Genomic DNA, 19,239 nt, shown 5'->3' with positions numbered 1-19,239 from the left:
CCCTGCATGGAGTCAACCGGCTTCTTTGGTGCCTGCTGCACCAAAGTCTTTTCTGTTCATTTTTTAAAATATGGACCTCTGACAATGCAATAGTAACTAAACAAACAGCAGGGGAAAGACCAGCACAAAGTTGCATTGGCCCAACTGAAGCTGAAGGGGAAGATGACACACAACCTCCCAGAGAAGTGCATCCAAGCAGCCACTGAGACCAGCCTTCGCCCACCTGGTGCCCGCCAGTTGGACTACAGCTCCCATCATCCCCAGGAAGAATAACCAATGGTGAGACTTCTAGGGCAAAACAGAAGGAGGGTGACCAATTCTGCCTCCTGGCAATTGTCCAGACAGGCACTGGGCTCACTCCTCTCCGCTATGGCCACGAGAAAGAGCTTGGCGCCCATTTTTCTTTAACTACAGTTTGCCATTCTATCAGACCCAAACAAACCACAGTTAATATTAACTATGATCAAGCCAATTCCTAATCATGGGTTACGAAGCTGGCCTGTTTCAAACAAACCACGGTGAGGATTAACCGGGGCAGGAACCACAGTGCTGAACTGTGGATAATCAGTAGCAGAAATGGAAGCTTCTGCTCCCCTCCTCAGGCTGTTCCAGATTTGCGAGAGGGAGAAAGAGAGCCTGATACTTGGCGAGGCTTGATTCCACAAGAAATCGTGGTTGCTGGCGTGTCTCAACCGCCCTCTTAACTGGGCTAAAAGTTGGGCCAGCCAAAGAAATTAGGGAAGGGAAGATCCAAAATGGCACCCACCCTCTTCCATCTTCCGAACAAGGCGCAAGGCCGGTGTAACACCACCAAAACCAACGTGCTCTCCCTGTGCTTTTGCACAGTTCCTGCTAACCCCCAGAGCCTGTGCAGGAGAACTTCCCGGTGGATTTTATTCCAGAGCGGAGGCCCGACAGACTCCCACTTGGTTGGTGGCCAGAGACGCCACCCAACATGGCCACCTGGGTGGGATGCACATTCCAATCCCACCTCGATGTTTAAAGCAACTGTGAGGCAGAAAGGAGAAAGAGGGCTCCTCCTGACACTCCTGGCAAAACCAGAGGTCTCTCTGGCACGCCGCCGGCCGAGCACCCCTTATTCTGCTGGAACAGGAACAGCATGCCACGGAGGATTGCGGCTCCTTTTCTATTCCAGTCACAGACCGTCTTGGTGTATTTTAATCCCCACTGAAGACGACAATGGAGGGGCACCAATGCATCCCAACCACCCGAGATGACGGACAGAAGGTGGTCATGTGGGTGAGGGGGAGAGAGGAAGATGGCCGCCTGCCAAGGAAAGGTGTGGCAGGCCTCAGCAGAGCCAGGACTCCGCTCCGCTCTTTCCCTTCTCCCCTGCCTGACCCTCTGCATTGAGCAGGGCTGAAGAATGCAACGGGGCCACAAGAAGCTGAAGCTGTCGGCCCAAGCTCAATTGTGTATTTCAGACCCTCTCCCCCTTCCAGAGCTGCTTCTGCTATTCTGCTAAAAGACAATATCTCGCTTCCAGTATTCATGGGCTTCCTGTCTCACCAAAAGCACTCCAAGTGACCGGTGACATCTAACCAGCAAGGCAGCTCCATCACCCAGCGGATTCTCCCCATGCGCGTGTCTGCGTAAGGTCCGGGAAAATCTCCCCAACCGAGCATGTGCCCTCGCTCACTTTGAGCCTGCTCCACTGCCGCCCAAATTGAGTCACCTTCATGCTGCATTCCTAGAACTCCTCCAAAACAGCCTCCCCAACCTTGTGCCTGCCAAATATGCTGGACCACAACTCCCATCATCTCAAACAGCAGCACGAAGGTTGTAGTCCAACAGAGGCCTAAAGACAGGCTGACTGTATCCTTAGTCACAGTTCAGAGGGGACAGAGGTTCAGTGTACTTGCCTGGCGCACTGCATGAACAGAATTTTTGGCTCCCTTGCAAACTTACAAGCTCCAGACTTCCATGTAAGAAGAGGGCATGCCACTTAAAATGCTTTAAGGTTAATTTAGGACTGTAGTTAATTAACCTGCAAACTTCTGCCAACATTGCAATGATGTTCATCTTCATTTCATTTATGCGGCGTAAGACACTGTTGTTTATTTTAAGGATGGAGAAGTCTAATTCTATGCCATGTTTTTACCAACCTAAGTTAATTCTGGTTCTGGTTCGAATTGCCAATTTTCCTTTAGAAGTGCACTCAAATATGCATTTACAATTTTGTATGAATTTCTCGACAATACGAGCATTTCTGCAGGTACATTCCCAAAATATGTTTCCTCTCCTATTTGCTCCTGAGTTCATCATCTTTGCATGCATTCTCTGATCAGAGAACTGCCTCACAGAATTTGGAGAACTGCAAAAACTGAAAGATGATTGCATCCCATTATGTATTTGTAGCTAACTTTGGGAAGTACAAATTGGGTTGCTTCACATTGAAATGAAAACCACAGGTCTCTCTCCACCATTCCTAGTTTTTGACAAGTCCCAGTGCCTGGCTGCTTGCATCTCATTTATGCCATTGCCCCACCCTGCACACTCAATCTCAATAAAAATAAATTTACCACCTCAAAAGGCAAGACTGCCTTCTCTCACACACAGACATCCTGCCCCAGCCGCCTGCTCCATATGTACCTCCCCAACCCCTAAGATCAGGTTTAGAGGCGCTTCTGAAGGACCCATCCTCCAATGAGATAAGAAGGAAGGCAAACAGAAGCAGGGCCTTCTTAGTGCCTGCACCCCATTTATGGAACAGCCTCCCAGCACCAGCTTGCCTGGCACCTTCTTTACAACCTTTTCAGCACCAGGTGAAAAGAGTATCATTTTCCAGATATTTTAATAATTGAGTTTATTTTTGTATAAACTATAAATTTTAACCAGAATGGAATTTTAGAATGTTTTAGATTTTTAGCTTGTATTGCTTTTAACCCTCAGGTTATCTTCTAAACTCTCAGTTGTATATTATATTGTATATCATACTGTATATTATATTGTTATAGTTTGTATTTATGAGAACTTGTTTATCGATTGTGACATTATATATATTATTGTCTTGCTATTGGTACTTATTGTTTTGATTCTGTGTGCTTTTTAATCTACTTAGAGACACCTGCTGGACTATTGATTAGTGGAATATAAATGTAATAATAAATAAAAATGCATGCATAATAAGCCTTGCCTTATGCTTGCAGGCAACTGAACAAGCCAGCAGAAGAGCCGCGTGTGTGCGGTGTGTACTTGTGGGTGTTAAACCAGGATCAGTGCTCACAGAAAGTCCCAGTTCCAGCCTTAGAAATCGCCAGTAGGGATGGCAAAACTTGAGCCACTGCCTGTCAATGCAGGTAATACTGGGTAGACCATGGGTCCTCAAACTACAGCCCGCGGGCCAGATGTGGACCGCCATGCCCATTTATCCGGCCCGCTGGAGGTTTGGACTCGCCGCGCCCGTGCGCCCGTGACTGCCGCCACCTGCCCCGCCGTGCACACAGGGAGGCAGCGGCTTGCTTGCGCGGAGATCATTTTGGACTCGCTTGGAGAAAACGATATCCAAGCGAGCGAGTGAGCGAGCAAGCAAGCAAGCTGCTGCCTTGTGCGCCCACTGCTGCATCGCAGCGCATGCCCGCCCCCGCCCCTCCTCGCCTGCCCTCGCCACGTGCGCCCGCCTCACCTCAGTGCATGTGCCCGCGCACCCACCGGCACCTTTCAGCTGGCCCCCTGGTGAAAAAGTTTGGGGACCCCGGGTAAGACAGACTAACAGAATGAAGGCAGCTTTCCCTAATCCTCATTCCGCCGAACTCTTCATTTATGCAGGCTTTTAACCCCTTGCTAGAATATCCAGGAACTGGGTTTCTCCCATTTTGATCTTTGCACGGCATGGATGCATCTTAACTAACCCTGAAGCCTCACGGGTAGCCATCCTACCAGCCGCATTCCACCCACTGCAATGCTTTGGCACGGGCTCTCCAAGCTGTACTTTCTTAACAGCTTTAACTTTTACCTACTGAAGCACATGGAAGAAGCCAAAGAAGATCCAGGAAGGGTGGGGGGGATCTCAACTCTGCCCAGGCAAAATTAGAATGGTTTCGCAGTTTAAAGAGTTACAGAAGGGAACAAATCAAGACCGGCTGAATTAAGCAGAAAGATTTAAAAGCACACAAAATCAATTTGTATAGATCTTGTACCCCTCATAAAATGTTCCAAGAAATAACTCTTATGCTGCAGAAAGGCAAACTTTAAAAAAGAGATTGCCAATTAACATTTGATTTGCTCCCAACATTTGAACATGGAAATAAATCCTACTGAAATCCATAAGACATACTTCTCGGCAACATATTTACAATCAGTGTTACAATCCAGTGGTATCTGGCATCATTCTTTGAGAGTTCCCAGGATTGTATAACTACTTGAAAAAGCAATATCTATTATGGATATAAATTAAGTGAGCTTTGGAAAGAAAGAAAAACATGCAAAGTTGAATCCAGCATTTTGAAAAACACATACCCGTGTGTGTGTGTTTCTGTAAATAAAAACATAAATTTCCCAATGCAGTATTGTGCCAACGTAACACAAGCTTTGCCCCAGGAGAACCTGAACTACAATTTCTAGATCGAATGTTGTCCCATTTTGCATAATTCTGCGAAAAAGAGGCCACAAGCTATTTCTAGGTAATTAAACCTAGAAACCCTTGACCATGAGAAAGAAACTTCCTCTGCTTTTGCTATTTCATCAGGCCGCAGACATAACCTTTCCAGCCTTAAGGACCAGGAACTTGCTTTAAGAAACCAAACAGTGTAATCCTGTGACATCGACTCAGAAATCAGCCTAAGTTCAATGGAACTTACTCATGTGTATAGGTTCTCAGAACCCTGGTAGGATTAAGTGGAAAGTCAGTGGAAAAACATCTTTACCAAAATCTCAGCAGTGTCACTGCAGTTAAAGACAACAATATTGGGATATGGCCTGACTCAGTATATTATGGGCTGGGTTGCCATGAGTCCTCCATTTTGGCATGTAACCCCGAGCCACCCACAAAGCCCAGCTTAAAGCTCTAAGAAAGCACAATGAAGCTCTTGCATTCGAGTCCAACTGAGCTTGAGGACAGGACTGCTTGCCAAGCAGTCCTTTCAGATGTAACCTTACTCATGGCCCTGGAGTCACATCCTGCTTAGTCAAGGTGGATGAGCAAGGGTCGTGGAGAACACGGCCAGTGACTCCACTCAAAGGTATTGCCTTTGGAGGATCCGGGATGGCACGGGAAGGCCCTTTTGGGGCTGGGCCATTCCGGTTGTCACTCCAGTCACGCCCCGGTTGTCACTCCAGTCCTGGCGACCATGAGATGGCCATGCATGTGTGGGAACCAGCCACGTGTGGAGGGGCAATTCAGGAGAACGAAATGAAATGGCATCAGTACAAGCCAACAAGCACCGCTGCCGAGAAATTCCTCTACTAGCCACGCCGTGTAGGCCGGGGCAGCCAATCCTTGTGTTCTTAGGGGTCATTCAATTCTTGGAGAAACAGTACAATCTAGGCATGTCTACTCAGAAGTAAGCCCCACTGAGCTCAACAGGGCTTCCTCTCAGGTAAGCAGAACAGGATGGCAAGCATAGCCAGGTGACTCTGTAATACTTTGCTATTCCCAGCTAGTCTTCACACAGGTATGGAACGGCAGGTGACTGGATTGTAATTGTCTCCATGAGAAGCCTCCCCACCATGGGGCTCAGTTCAAGGGCTTTCCTCTCAGGCACAATCCAGTGCAAGTTTAGGCAAAAAAAAAGACTTGCACCCACCTATCAGCATTCCCCAGCCAGCCACAGGCCTTCTCTCCAAACCTGCAAGGTTTGCACCTGTAATGTATAAGCTCACCACTCTACAAAATCAGGCTCAAGGAATAGCAACAGGCAGATAAAATGCCACATCGTAATTAAAAACACAAAGGCCAGACCATTAAAAATACAAAGAAATAAACAGCACCTAACAGTTAATACCTGATTAAAAGTCAAACCCTATAGAAAAACTCTGCCTTGCCTGGCAGTGGAAGGGCAGTAATGAGGACCCTGATGGTGGTATTGCGATCTTGACATGAAACATACCGAGGCCTTTCCTGCTACTTTTTTTATAGGAAAATTTTTGAGCAACAAAACGGGGCAGAACTGCTCAAAACCAGGTAATGTGATTTCTTCAACAACCCAGACTATCCACTTTAATTAAAACAGGGGCATCTCTGCTTCACTTTGAGAAAGCAGCATCCCCAGGCTGGGAAAACAACTTGGATCTGCAAGGCAGCAGGAAAGCAACTGCCTCCATATTGGAAAGGCTGATGGGAACTGTAATCCAGCAATCCTGGGAGCCTCACCCATGCAGTAAAAAGAATTTACTCTGATTCCAAAAAATAAAAAAAAGTAGAAAACCGGGCATTTCATACTTGTTCCTGGCCTAAGCTGTGTTGATGAAAGAAGGGAAACTCTGACTTATCCATAGAGAGTTTTGTCATACAGAAAGGAAAAATATAGATTTTCAATTGACGCAGCATGTTGCAACACCTCATAAGCCTTGGCTGGCCAATATACTGTATACATGTCCAATTTCTTTTGCTAAATACGGCGTGGGAGTACTATAGAAGTACTTTAAGGAATAACCCTATGCCGACTGAGATGGGGAAAAAGCTCTGCAAATCCCAGAGTGCCTGAGCCAGGCCTTTTTTCTGTCTAAATGTGTGCAGGATTGTGGCCTTAGATGAGAAATCCCTGGACAATTCATGGAAGCAAATGCCAGTGATCCAAAGCAAACTCACTTCCATGGGTTTAGGAGCAAAGATTTTGTTTGTTTGCTTCTTAGCCATCTGATTCTGTGTATTGCAAGGACCAGCCACTTCCTCGATTCTGCCAGAGAGGGGGGGAACACAAGCCCAGAATCCCGAAGCCTGCAAGCTGCGCATGATTCTCACCAAAAATGAGTTTGATGGGAGGTGCGATTTACTTGCTCACCTCCATATGTCCGACTCTGAGCTTTTTGATGGGCTGGAAAGAGGGGCACGAAGTTAACATCTTAGCAGCAGCAGTCTCTGAATCTCAGCATTTCACGGACTAGCAATGCTTTCCAGAGATGTGTGTGACTCCGTTGTTAATCTGTCATCTTTAAAAAATGCTCAGGTGGGAAAAAGCAGATTTTCTTTTTTGTGCTGTGACCTTCCTTGCGGTCACTTAAAGCACCAGAAATCCAGAAGAACCCCCAACCTGTAACCACAACAACCCAGTTTTGAGTTCTGCCTCTTAATGTCGCCCTTTCCCACTGTCTGCCAATGACTGGATTGTTCCTAACTTGGTGTCCCTCAAATATGTTGGACTACTACACCCTGAGGATGATGAGAATTGTAGTCTTGGATCTGGAGGGCACCAAACTAGGGGAGACTGCCATAACTCTTCTGGGTATAGTCCTCGTATCCATGCACCTGCCCAGGGCATGCAGTTAGTGCAAAATAATTGTTAAGAAAAGAGTGACATTAGTCACAATGACACTACGGGTGATCCCAAGAATCGTGGTGCTCTCCAGATGTTTTGCACATCAGCTTCCATAAGCCTCAGGCAGCATGGCCAAAGGCCAGGAATCTCAAGAAGCACACCCTGCAACATGGAAAACCAAACTGCAAGGAATTTCATCCATAGGCATTGCTGGGTGTTGGCTACTCGCTTGGAGCTGGAGGGTCGGCACAGAAAGGTTTGCTACCCAGAAACCATTCTGGGTATGGAGAGGCCATGGATACCTGCTTTGGGGGAAAGTTGCTACTCCAATTTTCTCTCTTACCCCAAATTGTCTGGAAAGAAAAATGGCAAAACCGATCTCCATCTCCAGCGCTCATTCCCAACAAGGAAAGAGATCATACAGAAGGCAGCAACGAACTGGAACACACGACACCACAAGGTCATATCTAGAGTAACCTGCCAGCAGCTCCTCAGTGCTCCTTTTCCCAGCAGTGAGTGCAGGATTGGGCCTGAATCCCAAAGCACTAGAAAGCTGGCCCCAGTGCCTGACGATACACACTGACACACGCTTAACGCTGGAGGATTTTGAGGCACACCCCCCAAAAAGCAGCTGCACATGTACACAGCTCCAGAGGAGCAGTGGCGCCAACTCTCTCACAGCCAAGACCTTCGTGCTACCTATGGCAGATTTAACGCGATGTACACTTCGGGGGGAAGAAAGCCAGAGAGGAACAGCCATTAAGAGTATCAGACTGGGACTCGGGAGATCTGGGCTCTAGTCCCAGCTCAGCCATGAAGCTTACGGGGTGCCTTTGACCCAGTCACTCACTCCCAGCCTAGCCTAGCCTACCCCACAGGGTTGTTGTGAGGATAACATGAAGTGCAGGAGACTATGGAAACCACTTTGGGTTCCTTGCAAGAAAGCAGATCAGGTATAAAGGTCCAAGAAATGGACTTTGCAGTGTGTTACCACCTGTTAACATTTAAATTATATTTGAACTGGAGGGAAGGTGTGACTCTGCTCTTTTATTTCTTTATTTGTGCGTGTATTTATAGGCTGCCCGTAACTGTCAGGCCTTCCTAGGCGGCTTCCAGTGCATACAAGGAGGTTTTGCACTGAAAGAACTCTCACCTACTGCGTCCTTACTCTTCATGGCTTTCTGGCCCACGGATTTCTCGCTGCTCACCTCCTGCAGCCCCCCCAGAGCTGCCAACCAAGAAGATGCTTGGTGAGACTGATGCGGCCTGCCAGATGTGCCGGACCCCCAAGAAGCAGTGCTGCATTGGCCATGCTGGCTGGGAAGGACGTGAGTTGACGTCCAACACATCTGGACAGGGCAACGGGTGCGGGGGAAGGCCTCTCTAGTAGGCAAGCGCCTACGGCACGACGGATCTGTTGCTGCCAGAAGGCCTTCCGCTCTCCGGACAAGCGCCCAGAAGCGCCCACCAAAGCCCAGCGGCATTCCAAGCAGAGCATGGCAGAAGCGGCAGGGAGAGGAAGCCGCCTTCTTCCGTGCAGTGAGCCGCAGGAGGAGAAAGAACGGCTCTGGCTCCCAGCAGCCAGTGAGACGCAGGAATCCCGGGTCCCCTGAACGCAGCTTCTGTACGCCTCTGCCTCCTGGCACTGCCTGTAAACAGGCGGCACCCGCACACATGCCCCACTTCGCCCCATCTTCCCAGGAGAAACAGACTTAAAATGTTAACAGGTGGCAACATGCAGCGAAGTCCATTTCTTGGATCAACGCAGACGGTACCCGCCGCTGGCCTCAGGCAACCAGGAGGGCAGAGAGGCAGGCAAGGAAGAAGCACACCTGTGAGGGAATGTGATGGGGAGGGCCTCCCGGGCTCCAGCTAAATAGGCAGGATCACGTCTTCCTACCCTGGGATTAGTTAATCCAGAAGAACACCCTCCCACTCGCCCTCTTGATAACTGCAAACTGGGACCACCTTACAGCTTGACAGACACTGTGGGGGGTAGCTTTCCTCTAATCTGGCACGCACGCACACCCCCCCCAGGACAGCTGGACTACAACCACCACCATCCTCATCCAGTGGCAGGTGGGGATGATGGGTGATGTGGTCTGACCCTCCTGGAGGGCAGCCAGCTTGGGGGATGGTCCTGCTGCTGCACAAAGGTACCTATGCAAGAAGCAGCTGCAAAGCCCTTTCTGCAAGGAGTTTACAATCTAGGTTTGATCACTGAAGAGAGGCGGCACCCAGACGAGACCCCTCTCAGCAAAAGGCCGTTCTGGCCGGTTTTCACAGAGTTAATGTTTAACCCTGAAGCCAAAGGGCTGCAGTGGGCATCGCTTCCCCTCCTCACTCGGGAGGGGTTCCGCTCAAAAATCAAAGAATTCTGCCTCTGAATGTTTCACAAGCAATCTTGGGGACTGATCCACAAGGGCAGGTTGGGCACTGCTCAAAAGTGTCTCCGAACATGCGAGGAGTGCCTTCCCTTCTCTCCAAAAACCACAAGCCCGGCAGCTGTAAGCCAAGCGGAGGAAAAGCCAAGCGGGCAAGGAGCCAAGCCAAGGAATCCAGCCCAGCGCCCTCCGGCTTTGGAAACAGTCCGCGTGCAAAAAGCACCAGAAACACTTTCTCGGCACGCGAACCACAAATCCCGCGAGCCGGAATCGCATCTGGCGCCCCCGACCGCTGCCAAGGTCCCGCCATGCCTTCCCCAACCTGCTGGCGCTCCAGACGATTTGGGCTGCGACTCCCATCAGCCCCGGCCAAGGGACCCCCCGGCCAGGTGGCCATTGTAATGCAGAATTCGGGGAGGGGGAGGCTAGGTTGGGAAAGGCAGGGTCAGGCGGGGCGCCCCCCCTCCCCGGCCCGCTTTTACGCAGACCTGCACCCACGCTTGGCCCGGAGCGGGCATCTTGTCGCCGCCCCGCCGCCGCAGGCTTGCGCACGATCGCCGCCGAGCCCCTCGCACCGCCACGGGGTGCGAGCCAGCGAGGGAGGAGGGAGCGAGCGAGCGCGCCCGCCCGGGGCTGCTGGCTCCGGAGGCCCCAGAGCCGCCCTCGCTCGCTGCACCTCCAGGCACCAGACGCCGGGGGCGATGGAGAGAACCTGGCGCTGCTGGAAAGTTTGCCAGCTTTCTCCCCCGCGTTCCTCCTCTCTCTCTCCCCCCGCTCTCGCCGCCCCCACGGCTAAAATTTCCCGGGGAAGGACTAGATGGAAATGGGGGGGTCCCGCAGCCTCGGTCCCCTCGCCGCCCCCTCCCTGGCGGCCCAGGAGCTCTCCGCGCCGACGGCGGAAAGTTGGGGGAAAGTTTGCCCAGCCGCGGCCGGCCGAGCGCCGCCGCGCCTCCCGCGCCAAGGCGAAGCAGCCCGACTTACCGCGCTGGCTCGGCCCCCGCCGAGTGGGGGGCGCGGGCGGCCCCTCCGCCGCCTCGACAGCTCCGGCCGGGCGCGCGGCGCAGCGGCCGGGAGGAGGACGCGGCGCAGCCCGCGGGAGACAATGGGCGGGCGGGCGCCCTCTTCGCTTTCCAGCCCGGGCTCCGCGCAGCCCAGCGAAGGCGCGGCCGCGCTCGAGGGAAGGCGGGCGGCGGCGGCGGCGGCGCGGGAGAGGCGCTCGCAGTGCCGGCGCTCGGGCGCGCTCTCGCTCCGGCAGCCGGTGCCCGCGGCCAGTCGTTCCCCGGCGCAGAGCCGAGAGCGGCCCCAGCCAGCGAGCGAGGCAGGCGGAGAGAGCCCCTCCCACCGGCCCGGCCGGCCCCTCCCCTCCCCGCCGCGCTCGCCTCGCCTCTGCGCCGCGCTCGCCGCCGCCCCGCCCGCCCGCGCGGCCGCCCGCGTCCCCGGCTCGCCGCTGCTGCTGCCTCCTGCGCGCTCTCCCGCGCCGCAGTGCTGGCGCGCTCCTCCGCCGGCGCCGGGAAGGGGGACCCGCGCCGCGCTCGCCCGGGCCCTGGCCGGGCCGGGCGCCCTCTCCCCGCCGGGCTGCAGTGGGGAGGGGGCGCCCCGACACTCTCCCCCCGTAAGTTCCCTCTCACCACCGAAGATCAATAGCACAGCTCGCGAGTTTGTCCTTAAAAGGCGCGCAAAGCTTAGGCTGCCCACGGGCCCGCCTCTCTCCATGGGGAGCCCGTTGCCGGTTTACCGGGAGCATCCTGCGTGGATTCCACGGATCGTGAAACGGATCGCCCCACAGCTCTGACCCCTGGACGCGTGAAGTTCTCAGAAGTGAAACGCGCCCTGTAAGGGAACGACGGGACTTAATATTTTCCCACTCCCAGATTGTAGGTTTCTCGGGGCAGGGACCTGCCTTATTGTAAAGCACCATGGGTACAGATGAAGGCGATGGCCAACTATCACGGTGGTCTCTAGCTTGGTGCCCTATACATGTGAGGCAGCAACTCCCATCAGCTCCAGCTGGGATGATGGGAGTTGTAATCCTATCCACCTAGACTGTCTCAGGCTGGGGAAAGTGCATCCTTGTTGCCCAGTCCTTTACATGTTTATGGAAGGGGGTATTGTTTTTAAATACAGAATGAGTAATGTAGCAAGGTTAGTTTACACAGTGAAGTTGGGACATGATCCTGGGCCAGTTTAGAGAAAAGGGGGCTCTGGGAATTCCTAGTATTCATCTAGGAAATGATGGGAGTTGTAAGACTTGCTTTCCCATCCAAACAGGCATATGTTTGCATCCATCGTTGACTGACGGAGGTCCCTTTTTCACTGCTTCTGTTGTGAAGTACATCACCTGCACCCTTTGCCCTGCATTCCTGATGTGCTCGAACTAAAACTGTGTGCCAACCTTGGTTTAAAAACAGAACTTCTGAGCATGTGCAGTGTTGCATTTTAAACTCCCCCAAAACATAGCAAAACAATTTCCCTCGGCATTTGCACTGTACTTACTTCTGCACTCTGAATGGTCCTTTACACCCTGTTGGCCTCTGTGGTCCCAAACTTCGGCTCTGGGCTCCAAGCCGCCCACATGGAGCTGGCATCCCAGGAGGCTTGCAGTCCTGTCCAGGTGTCCCTAAAAGGACGCACTCACTGAAGTCAGAGCTGGGGAGGGGGGGCAGAATTGCTCCAAAGGAGTGTAGAGTAAGCAGCTGCTTTTGCTTTTTTCCATCCCACCTCTCCTAAACTCAAAATGGGTTGCAACATGCTGTTGAAGATCTCTCTCTTAATCCCAGCTGTATGGGGGGGGGGGGGGGGGGGGGGGTGGATGGCGCTCAGCATATGCAGAAAGGCAGGTCCTTTATGGTTGTTCTTCCAGGACTTGCCCTTCAGCACTGAGAAGGCAGCTAGGCTTCCTTGTGCCCTGCAGATCAGTCCTAAAATGATGCATGTTTAGCAAGACCATTTCTCTTCTCGGGATGTGCTGAATGGCCAGGTAAGTCCATTTCAACACTCCTTCTAAGGTTGTTACCTGCGAATGGATGGAAGAGGGAAAGGATGGAAAGTTCCTGTCCTTTTATGTCCACCCAACAGGCCAAACTATAACAGGTGAAGCAATTCTATCAGTTGCAGTTCCCAGCTAGTCCAGTGTGATTTCTGCCTGTTGAGTGGCTGTTGGAAGAAAACACTGCGAAGGAAGAGGAGGACCATCTTTCCTATTTTTTTATGGAATGCCAACTCGTTCCCCAGTAGGAATTCCCTACAGGATGAATCCCCAACTTGCATCTATTTCACGTCATCCTTGGCTGGTGTTTTGGAGGAGGCCCTCTCAAAAGCACTTTCTGAGCCAGTACTGCAATTTCTTTTGGCACAGGCTGTTTCCTTTTATTCCCTTAAAAAAAAATCAATGGACATAAATCAGCATCTCTGTAACAACTGGTCCCAATCCGTCCAGTCCTAAATTATGTCATACTTAATACGAAGGCATTGAAGCATCGCTCTATGGAGGAATCCTTGTGGGAAATGTCATGCAGAAGGAACGCTGTTCCAAACTCCACGGCCACTTTTTGGCATAATTAAGAGCAGCAGAACTGGGTTGCCAGGTCAAGACCCAGAGAGCCACATTGCCACGTTTATTTGTGTGTTGCTTTCCCATGGTAGAAGCCTGCTTATAGCAACATCAGAGGGGTGCCCAATGACATACAGAGGCATTTCTAAATAAACAATAACACATCCTAAAGTTTAAATAGTCTTACAAGTGCATCTCACATCCATAAATACACACTAGGATTTGATAATTGTACCAAAGATGGATAAACAAAAAATAAACATTCATAGTCGTACTTGGTTAGTCAAGGATTTGTGGTCCTAGCCTAGAATGGAATGGAATGCCCCCAAGAAGCAGGGTGAGAGTTTTGCAGGATACTTCCAAAGCCACCAATGAAGCAGAAAACTAGGCAAGTGAGAAGTCTCCCACTTACCCTGTACGGAACAGGAACAATCAATCAATCAATCAATCAAACAAGGGGAAACAACTGAGACTCTGCAGCTGCCCCTTCTCCTGTTTCATTCATGGATTTAAAGGCGTAACTTGGATTTCCTGATTGGGATTTGGCAATCCCCTGCAGAATGTGCGTGTTCTGGTCAGCACTGGCTTGTTTCAGTAAGGCATACAGGAACTCTGGGGCAGAGTGTGCCACAGGTTGGTTAGGGAGAAGGGAGTGCAATTTGAGTTTTTGCCAACAGGCAGCAAAATTGGGTTGGAGCTGCCAAACCAATTCTCTAGCTGGCTGTCACTGAGCAGAAGAATTGTGGGCATGTTAGCTGGAACCTTCACAAGACAATACAAAATCAACACTCGGAGGTCAATGTATTTAAATCTGGGATTTGAAGGTATTAAAATGAAGTATCTGTGCATATTTTTCAGTTATTAGAATTATTATTTTATGCTCACACACTGGAAGGTGAGAACACTTTTATTTGTGCATTTAGACAGAAAATTGGTGGAACATTTTCCTCGCCAGCCCTAGAAGTGCAAGCTTGAGATACGAGATGTACGTGTGCCAGTGACTGGAGTGGGTCTTCCAGCAGGGATGGGTCAAAAATACATCTGGGCAGCAAACGTACCCAGTTTGCATTTCTCAGAACGCTTTTTCAGACACAGGCTACATTGGAGCACCCAAATTTGCAGTTCTTAGAATTTTGCAAGGCACTCTATAACTCAAAAGCAAGAAATACAAAAACCTGTTTATTAAGGAAAAATGTACATAAAATGCATTATATTATAGGAAAATCAGTTACTCAAGAGCATACTTCCTCTCCCACACACTTATAAATGTGCTTACAAAAATGTGTATTGTTGAAATGGTCACAAAAAAGTGCACACTGTTTATGTGGCCTTTGTTTTCTTTTTGATGGATTTGCAAACCAACATAGAAATGGCTGAAGTGAATTCATAGGTGGGAGAAACTGAACCAAACAAACACTGGTTTGCCCAATCTTATCTAGCAGTTGGTCCTTCTCTCCAATGACCTCTGGGAACTGTCTGTCTTAGCCATCTCTGACAGAATTCTTCTCTCTTCCAGGGAGCTAGAATTCCCAGAATCGTTTGAGGGAAAGGCATGCAAGTCAAACTGAATTCAACCATAGTTAATTTTGTATAGAATGGAAAGAACAAGATTGCACAGACGGCCTAGGCGGAATGGAGGGCAGGAATCCTATATCTTTATAATGGTTCTGCAGATTAAGAAATTCTGCTGGTGCAGCAGTGGGTATATTAAATTCATCCACTCTTTCATTCCTGGGTGAAACCTAGATGCATCCAAAAATGCATGTATTTGGAGAAATTATGCCCTAAAATGCAGAGGTAAGGGAAAGCTGCATATGAAAAGAAATGTAAATTTCCAAGCTATTTTGCATTCACAGAAGGATGCAGAAATCGGACTGAAGGAATGCATGTGAAAGTACCATGGAGTGTAGACAGACCAATTCATGCGACAGTCTTTGACCCATGAATTACCCGTGTACCCAGGCCAACACTGGGTGACCTTGGCATTGCTTGAGAGATGGCATGGTTTCGTAGAATATGCTCCTCAAATCCGTTTTAGAGAAAGCACCGTGTCTTTCGGCAAGGCTGGGAGTGCTCCTTCCCTTGTTCATACCTAATCTATGGAGAGCCAGTGTGGTGTAGTGGTTAAAAGCATGGAACTGGGACTCAGAGGATCTGGGTTCGAGTCCCCGCTCAGCCATGGAGCCCACTGGGTGACTTCGGGCCAGTCACAGACTCTCAGCCCAACCTACCTCACAGGGTTGTTGTGGGGATAAGATGGAGTAGGAGATGTAAGCTGCCTTGAGCCCTTTGTAGGAAAAAGGCAGGATATAAATCACAATATAAAATCACAATATAAATAAATAAATAATCTAAGGATGGCCTTTTCATGATGCAGTGGAAGCACTCCTCCCTGGCCGGGTCCCTTCTCGTTCTTTCTTATCTAGGACCAGTTCTCTTCCTGCTGCGCACACACGTTTTCTCCTTAACCCTGTATTTGTACATCATCGTCTCTAGCACAAGCCCATATTTGCTGTATTTTGGTTGTGTGTGTAAATAATAACAACAACAACAACAACAACTATTATTATAGGCTTTTCCTTTACTTAGTTTCCAAGAAATTTTGCAGTGTGGTACTAGCTAATTCTGAATGTGAGCTTCCTGGCCTTATGGGGTGTAGAGGATCCTTAAAAGCATCATGTATTGTTACATGATGTTTATGCCACCTTTTTCCCTCTTGCAAGGAACCCAAGGTGGCTCACAGGAGCCTTCCACTCCTCCCTCTTATATCTTCACAACAATCCTGTAAGGTGGGTTAGGCTGAAAGTCCATGAGTGCCCCTAAGTTGGCAAGCGTCATGGTGCATAGGGACTAGAATATGGATCTCTGGAGTCCCAGTCCTGCACTTTAACCACTAGACCACACTGCCTTTCTTGTATAGCCTGAAGTGACTGATCTTGCCTACTTGTGGAAGCTAAGCAGGCTCAGGCCTGGTTGAAATCTGGATGGGTGACTTATGTTGTGAAAACGTGATGATGATGATGATGATGATGATGTAGCACTTCAAAAGATGAAGAGGCAGCCCAACTGCATTGTGGGGCCCTCATCTTTCCGTGAAGGGGTCCCCTGAACAGTGGCCCTTGAGGCTTGTGCACTGGAAATGTGCTGCGCTGAAGCTTCAGGGGCTGCTTTTAAAACTTGTAACCCCTTTGCTTGACAGGTAACCCGCATGGTGAGAAGTAAACCTGGATGAATTAACTTGCCTGAGGTTGCATTACCTTCTGCAATAAAATGCAACAATTGTACATTCAGATTTACAAGACCCAGTAATATCCACACGCTCTTTCCACCTCTCTCCCCCTTCATTTTTTGGTAATCAAAAGTTTTTCCCCTCCCCTCCTCCTGGCACTACCAGTCCCCAAGGACTTATCAAACTTTTAGAAAATGAAAAGGGGAAGAAAAAGAAGGGGAAAGAAGGGGAAAACATGCAGATACACAGCTTTTTATATGGAGCAGAGTAAAATATATTGTCACTCTGATGCATTCTAGGATGCTTTGTTAGGCGCTGTAGAACTTTCCTCATGGATCAACTGCTTTTGTTCTAAACTTCCTACCACAGGGGCTGCCTGAGCTGAAAAGTGAGATAACTTCTTTCAAATGAACTAAATAAGGATGCCATCCTATGGACGCTTGGAAGGAAAAATGACCTCGTCCCTTGTCATGTTGCATTGCATTGAGTGCTAAAAATAAATATGGATGAAGCTCCCAACAGCCCCATGTTGACTCCAGTGTATCAGATGGGGCTTATCCCCAGGGAAGAAGTTACAGATTTGCCCTGGAAGATCCTTGGGGCCTGAGCAGCAAGGAGCTTTAACCATGCAAACTCTGTGACCTGGTCTTGGAAGCTGTTTCTAGGAGAAAAGCAGTAGGTTCCTGCTGGCCCGTGTCAATGAACAGGTGGGTCTCGGCATTTTGGGCCAGTTGAAGTTCTGGACTGTTTTCCAAAGCAGCCTCTTCTGTGAGACAGCGAGAAAGTACCCGGATGCAAGAAGCTTCATCACTACACGACTCTGCAGGCAAAGAGCCCACATATTTGCACACTTGTGAAACCTGAGCCTGAAGAAGCAACATGTCAAGAAGTGCCGGAGTTGTTAACTCGAGTGCTTCCTTGCCAATGTGTGCTTTTCCGTGCCAAATGCCCCCCAGCGGCTGCATTTCAACCCTGTACAAATTGGGTACAGGTTGACATCATTCCATAAATAATAGCAGAAAAGGAGAACTCAGAAGCAAACAGTTCCTGGGAAACACGGTGAGCTGTTTGTTCCTCTGCAGAAGCTGTCCTTTGACAAAGTAAGCTCCAAATAATTCAAAAGAATTTTCAACGCTCTCTGCCGAACTCTTTGCAGTTTCAGCGTGAAGCACATGCACAAGAGGCAAGTGCCTTTGAAATGCATGTGAGGAGCTCCCCTTGTCTTCTCAGGGCTTCTCACTCTCCTCCTCAACTGGCAGGGTCAGTGCCAAGGCTAGGCATGGTCGGGCACTTGCCGAGGGGGCTGGAGCCCAGCAGGGGCCCACGCATGGGCTCCCTGGAGTCGCTCCTTTTTTTGCCAGCTGCATCTTTCCTGCCTGACATTGGAGGGTCTCAGAGAAGCTGCAAGCCGTGCCATCAGGAGCCCAGGCTCCCCCACTAGGTCGGTCTCCTAGCAGGGTCATCCCGGGTGGAACGATGAAAGCAGCGGTGGTTCTTCAGGAGAAATGATCTCATATGTAGAAGGGAAGGGATGTCTCTGACGGGGAAGGGGCAGAGAAACTTCCGAACATCTCCCATGGCCTTGCCCCAGGTGATGAGGCTGGGAACGTTCTCTGCAGGTTTGCAGCCGAATGAAAGTATCTAAGGTTGAGGAAAGCAGTGGCTCATAAGAGGACTGAGTGTGGTTGAAAGGAGAATTCACCTCGCTGCATTTTCACCTGTTTGTTTTCTTCCATTCTGGCCTGCAGTCGAACAGGTTTTGCATGCTTTGGCAGCAATGCAAAACATGCACAGTTGCTTTGATCTAAGCAAAAGTGGAAGGTGAGTTCACATCTCAAGTAACAGCTCTCTTTTTGTTGTTTTTATTTGCAATATAACAAAAACGGGAGGAGACAGTAACAATGGGGGGAATAAAGGGCAAGAGAAAACATATTATTATTCTCAAAACCATTAAGAGAAAGGAAAGGATTTGACATTTCTGTTTCATCCACATAATACTTTGGAAGACTTTCTTTCATAGGATTGCCAATGGTGGAGATGACTTGATGGCACACAACTGCAATGATGTCTAAATAAGCAAAGTTGCTGACTGCAGAATATATGATCAAATTTAGCAAGAGCAGTAAGACCTTCGGATCCTTGAATGATGGATGGAGGGAGTTTATCCTTCCAGCCCTGAACTACAGTTCTCTTTGCAACTATAAGGACTCTCAAAGTCTAGTTTCACTGTCCCTCCTTTCAAACCCTGTTCAACTCAGCAAAAGTAAAAGCTCTGCAGGGAAATCAGAGAATCATGGAATGGTCTCCCGCCATAGTATCCTCCTTTGGTGTGGATAATTTGGCACAGTATTTGAATGATGGCTAATTCTCAAGGCACGTGTGTTACTTTTCATTCTGTGCTAACCCCAACCATGTCTGGCCTGACATTTTTGCGCGCAGAGGTAGAAAAATAGCACCTTGGCTGCCACCCGTTCATGCAGGGCACAATTTCCCCGGGAAGCCCTTCTGCATAAGCCCCATTGAAGTGAATGGCTACAGCCGTTCTTTCAATGATGCTTGCATGAAAGAGCTTTCTTATGGACGGCACCCCGTGGGTCCTACTCTTTCCCATTCTGCTACTGCATCCCCCACTTTCCCCTA

General features: G+C 49.7%; 2 protein-coding genes across 2 annotated transcripts in view; one reads left to right on the top strand and one right to left on the bottom strand.

Annotated features, from left to right (window-relative positions):
• The window catches only part of FGFR1 (fibroblast growth factor receptor 1), a 93,306-nt gene extending 82,408 nt beyond the window's left edge, over window positions 1-10,898 (bottom strand). Inside the window, exon 1 of the mRNA XM_044437303.1 lies at window positions 10,802-10,898. The gene's annotated coding sequence lies outside the window, so the exon portion shown is untranslated. The remainder of the gene's footprint in view (window positions 1-10,801) is intronic.
• Window positions 10,638-11,612, top strand: LOC123027032 (skin secretory protein xP2-like). The gene has a single exon (XM_044437376.1). The coding sequence runs from the start codon at window positions 10,638-10,640 to the stop codon at window positions 11,610-11,612; it is 975 nt and encodes a 324-aa protein (XP_044293311.1).
• Window positions 11,613-19,239: the final 7,627 nt, after the last annotated feature.

The sequence above is a fragment of the Varanus komodoensis genome, unplaced genomic scaffold, assembly GCF_004798865.1.
Source record: "Varanus komodoensis strain SLA01 unplaced genomic scaffold, ASM479886v1 scaffold30, whole genome shotgun sequence".
NCBI classification, from domain to species: Eukaryota; Metazoa; Chordata; class Lepidosauria; order Squamata; family Varanidae; genus Varanus; species Varanus komodoensis.
The sequence above is the reverse complement of the archived record's forward strand: the minus strand, read 5'-3'. Positions and strand labels throughout refer to the sequence as shown.

Bases quoted from the DNA above. Each gene is read 5' to 3' on its own strand.
- LOC123027032 (XM_044437376.1), top strand. From the start codon at position 10,638: ATGGAAATGGGGGGGTCCCGCAGCCTCGGTCCCCTCGCCGCCCCCTCC.